Source organism: Ochotona curzoniae, unplaced genomic scaffold, assembly GCF_017591425.1.
Source record: "Ochotona curzoniae isolate NIBS_2020 unplaced genomic scaffold, NIBS_Ocur_1.0 scaffold_4937, whole genome shotgun sequence".
Taxonomy (NCBI): Eukaryota; Metazoa; Chordata; class Mammalia; order Lagomorpha; family Ochotonidae; genus Ochotona; species Ochotona curzoniae.
In genome coordinates, this window is record NW_024467126.1 from 4657918 (window position 1) to 4673606 (window position 15689).

The window sequence follows — 15689 nt, forward strand, 5'->3', positions numbered from 1 at the left end:
AATAACAAAGAGGCCGTTCTGTGGCTGCCGCCCGCAGCACCGCATTCCATGTAAGTGCCAGCTTGAGTCCCGGCTGCTCCACTTCCCATCCAGCTCCCTGCCACCCACGTGGGAGACCTCAGTGAGTTCCCTGTTCTTGGTTTAGGACCAGCTGAGCCCCATCTGTTGCAAGCATCTGGGGAGTGAACCAGTGGATAGAAAAGCTCTCTCACTGTAACTCTGTTTTTCAAATGAATAAATAAATATGTTCAAAATTTTAAAATAGAAACAGAGCAATGGTTTTTCAATATTGCTCTATTCCTTCTGCAAGTCAGATTTACAACGGGAAAGCGCACGGGCAATCTCCCAGCGCTGACTCACTCTTCAGGTGGCCAGAGCCGGGAGCCTCTTCGGGGTCTCCACATGAGTGGGAACGGCAGCACCCCAGTTTCTTGGGACGCGACACACTGAGCTCCCAGGCCGTCCGCACAGAGACGGACTGCAGGTGCAGAAACCAGGATTGGAACCACACAGGAATTCACGCAATCAGAAAGCCGATGCCAAAGACGGCAGCTTTATCCACTTTAAAACAACACTGGTAACTCAGGTGCAGGCTCCCTGTGCCGTCCTCGGCTGCTTTCCCAGGCCACAGGCAGGGAGCTGCAAGGGAAGTGGGGCAGCCGGGACATGAACTGGCCCCCGAATGAGATCCTAGCACACGCAAAGTGAGGACGTGAGCCACTAGGGTACTGTGCTGGGCCTAGTCCCTACCCCCGCCCCTTTTATGCAATTTTATTCATAGATGTGTAGATGCACAGAATGTTAAAAGCATTGATCCCATCTCGAAGGGATCATCAAGGGATACAACTGATTAAAATTGAATTTAAAACATGCAAACATATGAAAATAAAATGCCCATGGTATCACAGAGGTGGGTTACTGTGCCTTGCGACGAGTGTCCACGGGCACAGATTCTAACATGCAGCCATCGGGCACACCGGCCTTGATAAAAAACAAAGCTCTACTTATTCATTTATTTATTCATTTGAAAGGCAAGTTCCGGAACAGGAGAGACAGCGAGGAAGAAGACCTCTGTTGGTTCACTCCCCAAATGGCTACCACAGCCAGGGTTGGAGCAGGCCGCAGCCAGGGCTTTATCGGGGTCTCTCACCTGGGTGCGGGGGTCTCAGCTCTGAGCCAGCCTCTGCTGACTGCCACATGTGTTAGCAGGGAGCTGGACTGGAAGCGGAGCAGCTGGGACATGAACGGGTGTCCATACGGGACGCTGGCTGCCCAGGTGGTAGCTTAACCAGTGGCACCACAACGCCGGCCGCAGCAGTGAAGCACCATGAGACTAACAATGCTGTGTCTAGCACAAGGGTAAATGACAGGGGCCTGTCTCGACCTGACACTGCTGTCGCGAGTCTCTGTAGCCCTGATGTTGGACCCTTGGCACAGAAGCCCAGGAGGTCTGAGCGCAGAGATGGTGCGTGCCAGTGCCCGAGGGGGCAGGCGGAGGGTCCAGCCGCTCGTCCCTTTAGGTCTCAGAAACAGTCCATTCCTGACTGGAACAACAGCATCCGTGAAGATGAGTCTGTCACACAGCTTGACTTTTTCACTACATGTTTGCTGAGTCTCTGTAGTGCAAGGTGGAAAAACAGGAGGCCAATCTGCTGGGCCGGGCCCGGCGCCATAGCCTAATGACTGCAGTCCTCGCCTTGCATGCGCTGGGATCCCATTAAGGGTGCCGGATCCAGTCCTGGCTGTTCCACTTCCCTTCCAGCTTCCTACTTGTGGCCTGGGAAGGCAGGAGAGGACCCTGCACCCATGTGGGAGATCCAGAGGCTCCCAGTTCCTGCCCCTGGATCGGCTCAGCTCCAGTTATTGTGGCCACCTGGGGAGTAAACAGTGGCTAGATCCTTCTCCGTCTCTCCTCTCTGTAAATCTGACTTCCAAATAATCATAAAAAAAACAGATGCTGGTCCCCAAATGCCTAGAGTAGCTGATGGCAGGCCAGGCGGAGCTAAGAGTACAGACGGGAACCCCACCGCTGCAGGGCCCCGGACGGGAACCCACCACTGCAGGGGCCCGCACGGGAACCCACCGCTGCAGGGCCCCGGACGGGAACCCACCGCTGCAGGGGCCCGGACGGGAACCCCACCGCTGCAGGGCCCCGGACGGGAACCCACCGCTGCAGGGGCCCGGACGGGAACCCACCGCTGCAGGGGCCCGGACGGGAACCCACCGCTGCAGGGGCCCGCACGGGAACCCACCGCTGCAGGGGCCCGGACGGGAACCCACCGCTGCAGGGCCCCGGACGGGAACCCACCGCTGCAGGGGCCCGCACGGGAACCCCACCGCTGCAGGGGCCCGCACGGGAACCCACCACTGCAGGGGCCCGGACGGGAACCCACCACTGCAGGGGCCCGCACGGGAACCCACCACTGCAGGGGCCCGCACGGGAACCCCACCGCTGCAGGGCCCGCACGGGAACCCACCGCTGCAGGGGCCCGGACGGGAACCCACCGCTGCAGGGGCCCGGACGGGAACCCCACCGCTGCAGGGGCCCGCACGGGAACCCCACCGCTGCAGGGGCCCGGACGGGAACCCCACCGCTGCAGGGCCCCGGACGGGAACCCACCACTGCAGGGGCCCGGACGGGAACCCACCACTGCAGGGGCCCGCACGGGAACCCCGCAGCTGCAGGACAGCGAGTCCCTGTCCAGCCCCCACACAGTGTGCACACTTGTGTGCTCACAAACCTCACGCAGCTGACCACAATCCTGGACAAGGATTCAAAGCGGATCCCGCAGCTCTGTGCTCAGCCACAGCCCTGACGAACATCCACGTTGTGCCCGACTCACTCTGTCTGTTTTCCGATCCATGAAGCACAAAGCTTCTAGAATCACGAGGCGGGGCAACTAGACTGGTTTTATCATGAGGAGTTAAGGCTGCGCTGGGCGGGGTGTTGGACCCAGACAGCCTGCAGGCCCCGCTCTGATCAGGCTCCCCGCTAACACTCCAAGCTGCGCCCCTCAGGCCGGGGACCCCGGAAAGGGGCTCCTGGCAGACCCAGAGCAGGCACAGGGGCCAGCTGGGAAGTGCACTGGCAGGCAGACACACAAACACACCCGCCCGTCACTCTAACACGAAATCACACACAAGTCTATAAGCAAAAAGCTACGAGGGTTTGGAATGGAACATGTCAACGAACCAAGGGACGCAAATTCCCTACAAAGGTTGTAGGAATGCGCTCTGACCCAAGTGAAAGAGCAACCACGCAGCTACAAAGTCCTCACACAGCACCAGCAGACTGGGCCACTCACACAGTCAGTCCTCACAGCACCAGCAGACTGGGCCACTCACACAGTCAGTCCTCACAGCACCAGCAGACTGGGCCACTCACACAGTCAGTCCTCACAGCACCAGCAGACTGGGCCACTCACACACAGTCAGTCCTCACAGCACCAGCAGACTGGGCCACTCACACAGTCAGTCCTCACAGCACCAGCAGACTGGGCCACTCACACAGTCAGTCCTCACACAGCACCAGCAGACTGGGCCACTCACACAGTCAGTCCTCACAGCACCAGCAGACTGGGCCACTCACACACAGTCAGTCCTCACAGCACCAGCAGACTGGGCCACTCACACACAGTCAGTCCTCACAGCACTAGCAGACTGGGCCACTCACACACAGTCAGTCCTCACACAGCACCAGCAGACTGGGCCACTCACACACAGTCAGTCCTCACAGACACAGCACCAGCAGACCGGGCCACTCACACACAGTCAGTCCTCACAGACACAGCACCAGCAGACCGGGCCACTCACACAGTCAGTCCTCACACAGCACCAGCAGACCGGGCCACTCACACACAGTCAGTCCCCTTTAGCCCTGCTGCTGTGTGGGAACTGTGTGGGTGGCTGAAGGTGGAGTTGTGTACACTTGTACCCTTCAGCATCCAGTGTTTGTGCTTTTTTTAAAGTCATCCCAAAGATTATTAACCACTTCCAGAGCCAAAGCTTGGTCTAGAACTACCATTTAATACAAAAGCCCTAAAGCAAACAATCTGAGGGCAAGAGCGACAGGGGCAGAGCGCCAGGGAGCGCACAGTGCCACAGTGTGTGGGACGGCCACATGGCCCCGCCACGGGGCAGAGCGCCAAGGAGCGCACAGTGCCACGGCGTGTGGGACGGCCACATGGCCCCGCCACGGGGCAGAGCGCCAAGGAGCGCACAGTGCCACAGCTTGTGGGATGCCCACACGACCCCACCACGGGGCAGAGCGCCAAGGAGCGCACAGTGCCACAGCTTGTGGGATGCCCAAACGGCCCCGCCACGGGGCAGAGCGCCAGGGAGCGCACAGTGCCACAGCTTGTGGGATGCCCACACGGCCCCGCCACGGGGCAGAGCGCCAAGGAGTGCACAGTGCCACGGCGTGTGGGATGCCCACACGGCCCCGCCACGGGGCAGAGCGCCAAGGAGCACACAGTGCCACGGTGTGTGGGACGGCCACATGGCCCCACCACGGGGCAGAGCGCCAAGGAGCGCACAGTGCCACGGCGTGTGGGATGGCCTCGGCCCCGTCACTGCACCATGCTGCAGAGCTCCCATCTCAGACGACGGAGCAGAAGCACAGCACACCCACTCTCCTGGAGCCGCGGGGCGGGGCTGATCCGGGACTGGGGTGCTGATGCCAAAGCTAGTGACGCAGACCCTGCGTCTCCCCCTAAACACTTTCCAAGGTGGTTGGGGAACCTCATAGCTCCTCTAGGTCCTTTGAGAAAATGGAGCCACCAAGGGCTTGGCCTCTTTCAGGAAAGGGGCCTGCGCAGTCACCCCGCCTGTCTCAGGATCCAACAGGACCCACTACCCTCCTCAGTCACAGTCTCCCTCTGCAGAGGACGCAGGAGAACATGATCAAGCTGTAGGCAGTGCAACGTGTTCACTGCACGCCCAGTTAAAGGAAGTCCTTGGCATCCGTGCTGAGCGGGATCCGGGGCCACAGCCTGCATACGGGGCTGTCTGGGCACAGCCGGGCCACAGCCTGCACACGGGGCTGTGTGAGCACAGCCAGGCCGCAGCCTGCACACGGGGCTGTGTGAGCACAGCCGGGCACTACATGACAAAGCTGACTCCGAAATCAAACACACGCAGAAACTGCTCCATAAGATGGAAAGCAACACAGGCTTACTTTTTCTGGAGCTTGCGGTTTTTCTCGGCCTGTCCTCCCAGCTTGCTCAGGCCCATGGCATCTGGAGATGAGCCATCTGCCTCCGAAACACCTGCTGTGAGGAAGTGGGCAGAGGGAAGGCAGAGCGTGAGCACGGCGGGCACACCTGCGGGAGAGCTCCCACACCAGTGCCACAGTGCCACGAATGTGTGCTACGCTGCTGGCTTGACACGGACAGCCTGGGGAGAAGAGAGGCCCGTGCTGTGTGGACCATGGGGCAGGCGCCGGGCACCCAGAGGACACTTCCCGTTGTTTCCAAGTTCCCTGGACACCAACCAACCTTGACCTGGCGCATCCTTGCCAGTGTGTCCAGGCCGGCCCTTCTCTTTCTTGCCGAACAAGCGGCCGATGGAGGACTTGATGCCCTTCTTCTTGGGGGCTTTGTGCAGCGAGTCCTGGCTGCTGCTGCTGCTGCTGGGGTTGCTCACAGGGCCGTCCTGGGAACCTGTGGAGCTTCGAGAAAACAAGGCTGATATCCACGGCATGCTCTGACCGGGACCCTCGCACCAGGGGGCTTCGCCCTTCTCCAGCTGCCTTTGCCTTCCTAAGCCACCTCTCTGGTGTCTTCTCACCCCTTGCCTCGTGCTGTGCCCCGCAGCCTGTGCAGGCTCCCAGTAGGGCCAGCACAGAGCCCTGCTTCTGGGGAGATGAGAAGCCCCCTGCTGGGGCTTCCCCATGCAAAGCAGGCCAGCCTCCAGAGTCCCAGAGGGCATCGTCTCTCTGCCAGGGAGGGCCAACCCTCGGCCAGGGACGAGAGGCAGCAGCAGAGAGGTCAGCCTGGAGGCCCAGAAAAACCTGAGTCCCCATCAGGAGCCCCCACAAGCCCAGAAAAACCTGAGCCCCCCATCAGCGGCCCCCACAAGCCCAGAAAAACCTGAGCCCCCCATCAGCGGCCCCCACAAGCCCAGAAAAACCTGAGCCCCCCATCAGCGGCCCCCACAAGCCCAGAAAAACCTGAGCCCCCCATCAGCGGCCCCACAAGCCCAGAAAAACCTGAGCCCCCATCAGCGGCCCCCACAAGCCCAGAAAAACCTGACCCCCATCAGCGGCCCCCACAAGCCCAGAAAAACCTGAGCCCCCCATCAGCGGCCCCCACAAGCCCAGAAAAACCTGAGCCCCCCATCAGGAGCCCCCACAAGCTCTCTGGCTGCTCCCCTATTTCACAAGACCACCAGTGCCCTCCTCCGTGGGCTGCTGGTCCAGGACAGGAGCTGCTCAGCACGTGGCCACGGGGTAGGAGGGGGCTCAGCTCTCAACAGCTTTCCGCTGAGGGTGCAAGAGGGCATCCCAGGGGCCATAAGCCTCACACGTCTCTGCTCGGTCCACTGAGAACAGCGAGCTTTTCCAAAGCAGCTAGCTCACCTGCCGATTCAGAGGGATGGGGCGTCGTGGTCACGGCCCGCATCGGGCAGTCGTGGGTCTCCCCGGGGTCTCAGACAGCCCGACAGCCCAACATGGGAATACTGCCCCGTGCAGCAGGCTGCCTCGGGCTGCTGGGGGCAGCCACTCCTTACTTGCGCATGTCCCTGACGTCCTCGTGGCTGACCGAGTGCGGCGCCCCTCTGTGCAGCCTGTCGAGCCGGAGTGACCTCGGAGAGGAGGGCGGGGAAGTTTCACATTTGATGGTCGTCTTGTCATCTCGTACCTCGTCTCTGGAAGCTGGTAACTGCGGGTGAGAAGAGCACACGCTCAGGACCACGCAGGGCTTGGTGTGCAAGCACTGCTGTTCTCCGAGAGCCCCGAGTGCATGGCCGGCGTGTCACCCTCAGGCCCTTCCGGAGAGGCTGCAGGGAGCACCACAAGCAAGGGTGCCAACGGGGCGAGCACAGGGACGCCCTGGAGCTGGGCACCAGGGCCCACAGCTCAGCCCTCCTTAGTCCTGGGGCCACATCGTGAACAAGCACAGAGCGGAGAGCCGGGGGCTGAGCGAAGCCTGTGGCTCTGACAGAATCCGCAGCGGATGGTGGCAATTCTCACTGGCACAGACTGCACCTCAGGGTGCCACCCTGAACCCTCGGCATGACTGCCAACGGACTGGGGTGGGGGTTCCCAGGGAGCCAGGCCCAGGACTTCTCCCTGTGTGGGTGGCACGTGGGCGACTCTGCTCTGACCGGGCCAGCCACATGTGGGTCAGGAACCTTTCCCGCAGTGGGCTTCAACACAGTAGCCCTGGCTGTGCGTCACCAGGTGCCCTTGGCCCCCACGGCCCTCTCACGGTGTCACCAGGTGCCCTCGGCCCCCATGGCCCTCTCACGGTGTCACCAGACGCCCTCAGCCCCCATAGCCCTCTCACGATGTCACCAGGTGCCCTCGGCCCTCTCACGGTGTCACCAGGTGCCCTCGGCCCCCACGGCCCTCTCACAGTGTCACCAGACGCCCTCAGCCCTCTCACAGTGTCACCAGACGCCCTCGGCCCCCTCAGCCCTCTCACGGTGTCACCAGACGCCCTCACCCCTCTCACGGTGTCACCAGACGCCCTCGGCCCCTCTCACGGTGTCACCAGATGCCCTCAGCCCTCTCACGGTGTCACCAGGTGCCCTCGGCCCCCACGGCCCTCTCACGGTGTCACCAGACGCCCTCGGCCCTCTCACGGTGTCACCAGGTGCCCTCAGCCCCCACGGCCCTCTCACAGTAAGGGAAGTGGGAGATGAAGCCCTCAGGGGCACAGCGGGACTTTCCAAGGTCTGGCTTTGCTGGCTCTGAGGGAGGACTGGATGGAGACCTCGAAGCTTCCCTGGCCAGCGTTCCCGTAGGGAGCAGCCCTGTGCTGCCAGCCTGCAGCCATCGGCCCCATGGCAGCCACTGGTGCAGAGGGAGTGAGCTGGGCTCCTGAGCCAACGCTGCACGCTCTCCCCAGGCTGCTCACAGGAGCACACTACTGCGGCTCCACGTCACCAGGAGACGTCAGGTCAACATCCTGATTAAAGCTCTCGTTCTTTTAAGGGACAAAAACCAAACATGGCAAGCTGATGAGACGACCTAAGGAAGCCCTGCAGGCAGCCTGGCATGGCTGGCCTCTGTCCTCACTCTGCTACAGCCAGCAGCCCCGGAACCGGCCGCCCTGTCCTAGGCACGACCAGACAGAAGCACCCCGAAAGCCGCCAAGTGCTCTTCGGCCACAGCAGCAGCACTGAGGAGGAGGAGGGCCACAAGTACCCAGGGGCTCTGCCCCGCCCCTTCTGTGCCCCAGTGTAGCCTCACAACCACCTGGGGCAGAGCGCCCCCAGTGGCCAGGCTGCACCCCACGGTAACCAGGAACCATTGCACCGAGTATACATCAACACACCCCATCTTTCAATAAGAAAATCTCCCCATCAAAAGCTTGAAAACAAAGGCCAACGGCACAGCTCGGAGCCCTGCTGCTGTGGGCGAGCCGTGAGAGCCGCTGTGGGCCTCCGTGGGCAGCTGTGGGCGGGCCGTGAGAGCTGCTGTGGGCCTCCGTGGGCACTTGTGGGTGGGCCATGAGAGCCGCTGTGGGTCACTGTGGGCTGCTGTGGGTGAGCCGTGAGAGCCGCTGTGGGCCCCTATGGACAGCTGTGGGCAGGCCATGAGAGCCGCTGTGGGCCTCCGTGGGCAGCTGTGGGTGGGCCGTGAGAGCCGCTGTGGGCCTCTATGGACAGCTGTGGGCGGGCCATGAGAGCCGCTGTGGGCCTCCGTGGGCAGCTGTGGGTGGGCCGTGAGAGCCGCTGTGGGCCTCTATGGACAGCTGTGGGTGGGCCGTGAGAGCCGCTGTGGGCCTCTGTGGGCAGCTGTGGGTGGGCCGTGAGAGCCGCTGTGGGCCTCTGTGGGCAGCTGTGGGTGGGCCGTGAGAGCCGCTGTGGGCCTCTGTGGGCAGCTGTGGGTGGGCCGTGAGAGCCGCTGTGGGTCACTGTGGGTAGCTGTGGGTTATGTGAGCCTCTGTGGGCCATGCGAGCGGCTGTGGGCTGCTGTGGCCACTGTGGCCACCGTGGCTCTGTGGCAGGCACCACTGTGTCATCCTCAGAGAGCAGGCCAGGGCAAGGATGGGGGAGTGACGCCAGCCACTGACAGCAGTGCCCGTGGTAGAGCAAGGACACAGGACACCTGAGGCAGGCTGACACGATGTGCAGCACAGGCTAGAGCCTGGCAGTCAGTTCCAGGCCAGATCTGCTCCTGAGGCACTGTGCTCCCGGCAGGACAGGGAGGCCCAACTCCACGGACCTCCAAGAAGGCCCTGGAAATGGTGGCCCCATCCCCTGGGGCGCGAGCATTCCAGGGTGGCACCAGTTCGAGTCCCAACTCTCCACTTCTGACACAGCTCCCTGCTAACGGCCTGGGGAAGCATCAGAGGATGGCGTGCGGGGTCCCAGGCACCCGCATGGGCGGTCTGAAGGAAGCTCCTGACTCCCGGCTTCAGATCAGCTCAGTTCAGCTACTGTGGCTTTAGGGGAATGACCCAGAGGGTGGAAGATTTCTCTGTCTCCCCTTTTCTCTGTAACTACCTTTCAAATTAAAACAAAAAACATCTTTTTTTAAAAAGAAGAGCCTACATTTCCCTGCGGGGTGCTATGGGACCAGGGCATGTAGAGAAAAGGCAGGCTGGGTGCGGAGTGGCCAAAGGCCCAGGGCTTGAAGCAGACACACGTCACAGTCCACCCCACCGGTCTCGGCGAGAGCAGGAGCCTGCGCCTCCCACGCCACGGACGTGTCTGTGATGTGGCCAACGACACCGGCCTTCCTCGAGTCTCACGTCCTTGTCCCTTCCCTGTGACTCCTGCTGCTGCACGAAGGCAGAGAGCAGGCACAGCACGGCTGACACAGCGCCCAGCTCAGCACGGCGCAGCGTGCCAAGGCCGGTCCCTCCAGCCGCTCGGACACAGGGCACGTCAGTCATTCACAACTTACCTTCCTTCGGTGCTTCCTTAAGTCACTAGGCTGACAGACGCATGCAAAGAAATGAAGAAAAACCCGATTTACTGTGCACTTGGAAATGAAGAATTCAAGGATCAACACACGCAAACAGAAGAGACAGGACGGACATGAGTCGGACGGTCACAGCAGGAAGTCTCTCATGACAAACACTACAAATCTTTACTCTAAAAGATCCGATTCTGGTTGAACAAATTCATTACTGTGCGGTACTCAGTATAACCAAGGGGCCTGACAACGATCCACTCCAAGCCAGATCTAATCTTCAACAGGAAGCAAGCAAGTTGTAATTTAAGATGTCACCCAAATAGAAGAGCAATTTATCAAAAGAGGTATTATAAAATTGAACAAACCTACGTTTAATCATCCACTGGGCGTCAATGTAAAGTCCCTAACTAGAATTTGACTTGCAACTTCTTAAAAATAAATGTATTGCTTAAAGCAAGGCACCTGTGAAAATGCGTAACAACAGAACCGAGCGCAGCATCCGGCAGGGTATTTATGGAAGCTCGTAACTGCAGCCCGTTGACCACAGGGACCAGCTGGGTGGGCAGCTGGGTGAGCTGCCCCGTAAAGCCACTCGCAGTACTTCATCTGTGGATTACACAATCCCACGAGGTCTGGGGAGGCACACCCTCACCCACCTGTATCATGCCTGCATCCACACACATTACACAGCAATACACAGTCGTTTATCACTCCAGAGAGACTATTAACCCTCTCAGAGACTCGTCTCCATCAGCACAGCTGGCAGGCAGCTGTGCACCCACAGAGGCACCGGGCAGGGATGGCCAACAAAGGACGGCACCCAGAAACAGCCATGAAAACTGCAGAGCCAGCAGACAGGTGAACAGTATTTTGACAAGCTCTCTACAAGGGAATGAGTGGGAACCCACAGACGCCACTGCCGGACTTGAACACATGGGCTAAGCAGCTGCTGCCACGCTCCTGCACAGCTGACGCCCCTCTGCGCCGGCCAACAGTGCCACAGAAGAACAATGGACGGCCAGCACGAGGGCAGCTGCCAGGAGCCGTGCCCATGATCCCACAGGACCCAGTGGGCGCCCTCTCCACACCTGGACTGGACACACAAGCACCCCGAGACCGTGGGCTGAGAGTGGCTTCCTGGCCTTGGTTTGGACGCACCTAGCCCCATCTCTGCAGAGACTGTGGAGTGCCCCTGGGTCTATGTCCTCAGCCATTGGCGCCCAGAAAACAGAAACTGCCTGTCCCTCACAGTGGCCTGAGCCTGAAGTCCTAGACACAGCTGGGGGCCTGCTGACCTGGCTGTCCAAACCTTACTATTAGCTGGACAGAGTGGACTAAATACTAGATAGTTCTCAAACTCTGGAACCTTTCAGAATAACCAATGTACTTGACTTTGTTCTAGTTGGGACACAGAATCATGTCAGCGGGCAGCAGGAGACACGGCAGGGAGGCCAGAGGGCAGCAGGAGATGCGACAGGGAAGCCAGTGGGCAGCAGGAGACACGACAGGGAGACCAGTGGGCAGCAGGAGACATGGCAGGGAGGCCAGTGGGCAGCAGGAGACATGGCAGGGGAGGCCAGCGGGCAGCAGGAGACACGACAAGGAGACCAGTGGGCAGCAGGAGACATGGCAGGGAGGCCAGCGGGCAGCAGGAGACATGGCAGGAGAGGCCAGCGGGCAGCAGGAGACACGACAGGGAGGCCAGCAGGCAGCAGGAGACGCGACAGGGAGACCAGTGGGCAGCAGGAGACACAGCAGGGAGGCCAGCGGGCAGCAGGAGACATGGCAGGGGAGGTCAGCAGGAAGCAGGAGACATGACAGGGAGCTGAATACTCACGAGTGTCATGACACCCAGGCGGTCCACTTCTCGGGCAGGGCTGTGCGGCATCCTCCTGGGAGTGGAGCGGCCACTGCTGGGTGGGGAGGAGCCGGCCAGGGAGGACACAGGGTAGGGCGGAATGGAGCTCATTGATGTAAAACGACCAAGATTGTCTAAACTCCCACTGCCAACTCGGCTTTCAATCTCCTCGGCCCGCTGCTCTGTGCTCTCCTTCTCCTCCTGGATCAGCCTGAAACACAGACAAGAGTGGTCACCTCACTGACCAGCGGACCAGCTGCCTGGGCTCTGCATGAACTGCAGCTTTCCATCTTGCGAGAGTTAGGCTGGTCCTGGCCGCTCTCACGTTCACCTTCACTTACGGACATGAGCGCTCATTAAGTAGCAGACTGTCACCCCAGGGTTGCAACTATCCGTTTCCTTACTAAACAAACAAACAAAAAAATGTTTCAGCTTTGCGACTTTTATCACCTCTATTCTAGGAACAAAGCTGTGTGTTTATCCACAGATTTTTTTTTAACTGAAAAACTAGGAGCTCTTGACATTAAAAAACAAACAAAAAACAGCTGACCTGCAAAATATCTGGGGTTTCCAGACACGCAAGAATGCTCAAGTGCTTGGTGTCTTAGGGTTAAATTCCAACACAAGGCTCAGCTGACTGAATCCTCTCCTAGCCTCACTGGATTTCTGGGTTCAGGTCAACAATTCACTTGCGATTCAAATGAACACTCCTCTCTCCTGAAGTGTGAGGGATGACTGAACACACAGTCATTGCAAGAGTGTTTCAGAGGCCAGTGACGTCACGCAGAGGGCTGAGACCCAGGCAAGCCCAGCATCCGAGTCCCAGCTCCCAGTCAACAGGCATCGAGAGGCGGATGGCCCAATGCTGGAGCCCCTCATGGAGTTCCTGGATCTGCTCTGGCTCTAGCCACTGCAGCCATCCTGTGAATCACAACGAGCAGCTCTCTATAAACACTACCTTGGTCAATATATTTTTTGTAAAACAGTATTTCAAAAAGTTTATCAAGGTACATGTTATCCCCCACTGTAGGCAGTTGTCTAGGCCAGTGTTACACTCCTGGGAGAAGAGCAGCCAGGAGCTGGCAGGCACTCTGGGCCTGGTTAATGCCAAATGTGTGTTACCAGACCAGTATGAGACCACAGCTTTATTTCTTTTAAGAGATAAGCTGGGAAGATGGGAATTGCCTGGCCAGAATATGCCACTGTGGCTCCCATGAATGGAGATCTGCAGACTGCCTGAAGAAGGGAGACTAGGGATGTCCTGGGAGTGGGAGCGGCTGAGGGGATGACTTTAGGTGCTTCCATAGGTCATGCCATTAGACTAGCAGGTAGACAAGGGAGCTGAGACCAGATGATTTAGAGGGGGAAACCTGGGCTGGGCTAAAAAACCTGGGCTGGGTTAAATAGCATCTCATGCTGCCCTCTGGTGAATGCAAATGTTGGGGTCGGCAGTCATGCCTGGCCGGGCTAGGCCACAGAACCAACCTACAAGTGTCGGGGCACGAGGTAGACCATGTCAGGCTGGGCTGCAGCACCAACCAAATGCAGAGGAACTGGATCTGGGGGCAGATTCGTAGGGGACTTGGGGACTTGCGTCTGTGGCAATGCAGCATCCACTAGTTTGCAAGGAAAGCTGGGAGTGATGTCAGGGTGAACCAGGCAGGACCAGACAATTCACGTCTTGACACTTGCAGGAGCCAGGACTGGAACAGGCTGCAGCACCTGCCGACACATTCGAAGGCCAGGACTGACAGTAAAGCTTGCCAAGCAAGGTCAGGGCAGCTACCAGCATGTGTGGTAGGGAACCTTGGGGAACTCCCCTGCTAGGCTGTGCCTGCTGGAGAGCACACCATCCAGGCTTGGGGTGGACCAGGCCAGACAATGTCGCAGCACTCCTCAGCACCTGTGTGGACTAGGTCTGGGAGCAGGCTGCCTGGGCCAGGTCAAAGCATCCGTTGACACACTCAAGAGCCAGGAAAGGGTGTGGCCTTGCCTGGCTGCAACATTTGCCAATGAGAGCTGAGACTGGGCAGGATGTGTCAGGTTGGGCCGCAGCAGCTTGGGAACAGGCCTGGCAGGGGAAACTGTGGGAACTACCTTGGTAGGCTACAGCTTCCACCAGGGAGTACAAGAGCCAAAGCAAGGGCAGATCAGGTTGCATAAGGCTACAGCACCTGTCAGCAGGTGTGTGGCCTGGGCCTGGGGGTGGACCAAAGAGCCAGAACAGGTATGGTACAAGCGAGGTTAAGCTAGGCTGTAGCATCCTTTAGTGGAGAGCCAAAATGGGTGCAGGCCAGCCTGGCTAGGACACAACATCTGCTGGACTGGGTGCAGGCCAGCCTGGCTAGGACGCAGCATCTGCTGACATGTACCGGGGCTGGTGTGCAATGAACCATGTCAGGCTGCACCTCAGTACTTCCTGGCAAAAAGTACCAAGGCAGGAAGTGGGCCTGGCAGGGAAACTATGGACACTACCCTGCTGGGCTGCAGATCCCACCAGTGAGCACGAGAACCAGGGTGGAGGGAGGCTGGGCTGGACAAGACAACAGCACCCATCAGCATATGCGTGGGCCGAGTCTGGGGTTGAGTCAGGCTGAGCTGTTGCAGGCAGCACAAATGGTTGTACCGAAGAGCCAAATGGGATGAGGGACAGATTGGGCTAGGATGCAATATGCTGCCACATGAAGAACCAGGGCTAGGAGCCATGGGGGGGTGTCACTCTGACCAGGCCATGGTACCCTCCAGTGTGCATGAAGTCTGGCCTGTGGTGGGCTGGACTCAGGCCTCAGTGCCTGTCACATGAGAGATGGGGCTGGGGCAGAACTGACCAGGTGGCTGTATTCACCAGCACGGGCTGGCTGGTGCAGACCAGAGTCAAGTCTGAGGTCATCCCAAGCAAGATTTTTTAGGGGAACTCTCCAACTGGACCGCTGGACTCAGACCCAGGCCTCAAGGAAAACCACAGGATGTGTTGTTTGGCCTTGGAGAACATGTATCGGGACCAGGTCTCCGAAGCTGCTGATGCCTGTGCAGTGGACAGCGTGTCCAGCACATGGGGACATGGGAGCCAGCCCTTCTAGGCCAGCAGGGAATGCCGACTGCCTCGTCAGAGGATGGAAAGCAGAACAGGTTGGACCACTCTCCCGGCCAAGCTTTGTAGCGTGTTCCTGGGCCTGTGGATGCACTAAGGTGGACCTGCTCAGCCGATCAACCTTGGACTTTCTCAAGCTGACATCTCAGAACCGTCAAACCCCTCAACATCCTGGGAATACTCCTCCCCACATCGGGGTCTCTAGGGCGTCATCACATGACGGCTTGAGCACCCTCGGGTGCTGATGAGTTGGACAGCAAGGAGAGACCCCTTCTCCTTCCCCCACTGTGGACACGTGAGAAAAAACTGAGTCATCTGTCTCCTCCTCCATGCCTCACCCCTCCCCACCCTAACTGGAGGCCCACATGGGCAAGCATTCCTCCCAGCTACATAAATATTTAAAAATGAAATCTAAAAGACGATAAAAATGAATTTCAAAATACTTTGCAACAAAATAAACATATCATTTCATTCTATTCTGCCTTTTTTTAAAATCTGAGGTAAACAGAATTCCAATCTGCTGGTTCTTTTCCCAAATTCCTGCCCTGGCGAGAACTCGGCTGTCTTGGAGCTGGGATCTTGGGCTGGGTCTCCCATGAGGCTGACAGCGATCCGACTGGTTGAGCTGTCATCTGCTGCGTCTCTGGCAA

General features: G+C 59.1%; 1 protein-coding gene across 4 annotated transcripts in view; it reads right to left on the reverse strand.

The window, feature by feature from the left end:
• The window catches only part of PPFIA1 (PTPRF interacting protein alpha 1), an 82816-nt gene that overhangs the window by 18587 nt on the left and 48540 nt on the right, over positions 1 to 15689 (reverse strand). For 2 of the 4 annotated variants that reach the window (XM_040970657.1, XM_040970656.1), the window contains 5 exons: positions 11928 to 12159; positions 10079 to 10108; positions 6730 to 6881; positions 5496 to 5668; positions 5177 to 5270 (listed from right to left, as the gene is read on the reverse strand). In XM_040970657.1, coding sequence (XP_040826591.1) covers positions 5177 to 5270; positions 5496 to 5668; positions 6730 to 6881; positions 10079 to 10108; positions 11928 to 12159 — 681 coding nt within the window. The remainder of the gene's footprint in view (positions 1 to 5176; positions 5271 to 5495; positions 5669 to 6729; positions 6882 to 10078; positions 10109 to 11927; positions 12160 to 15689) is intronic. The other 2 variants (XM_040970658.1, XM_040970659.1) reach the window with 2 other exon arrangements.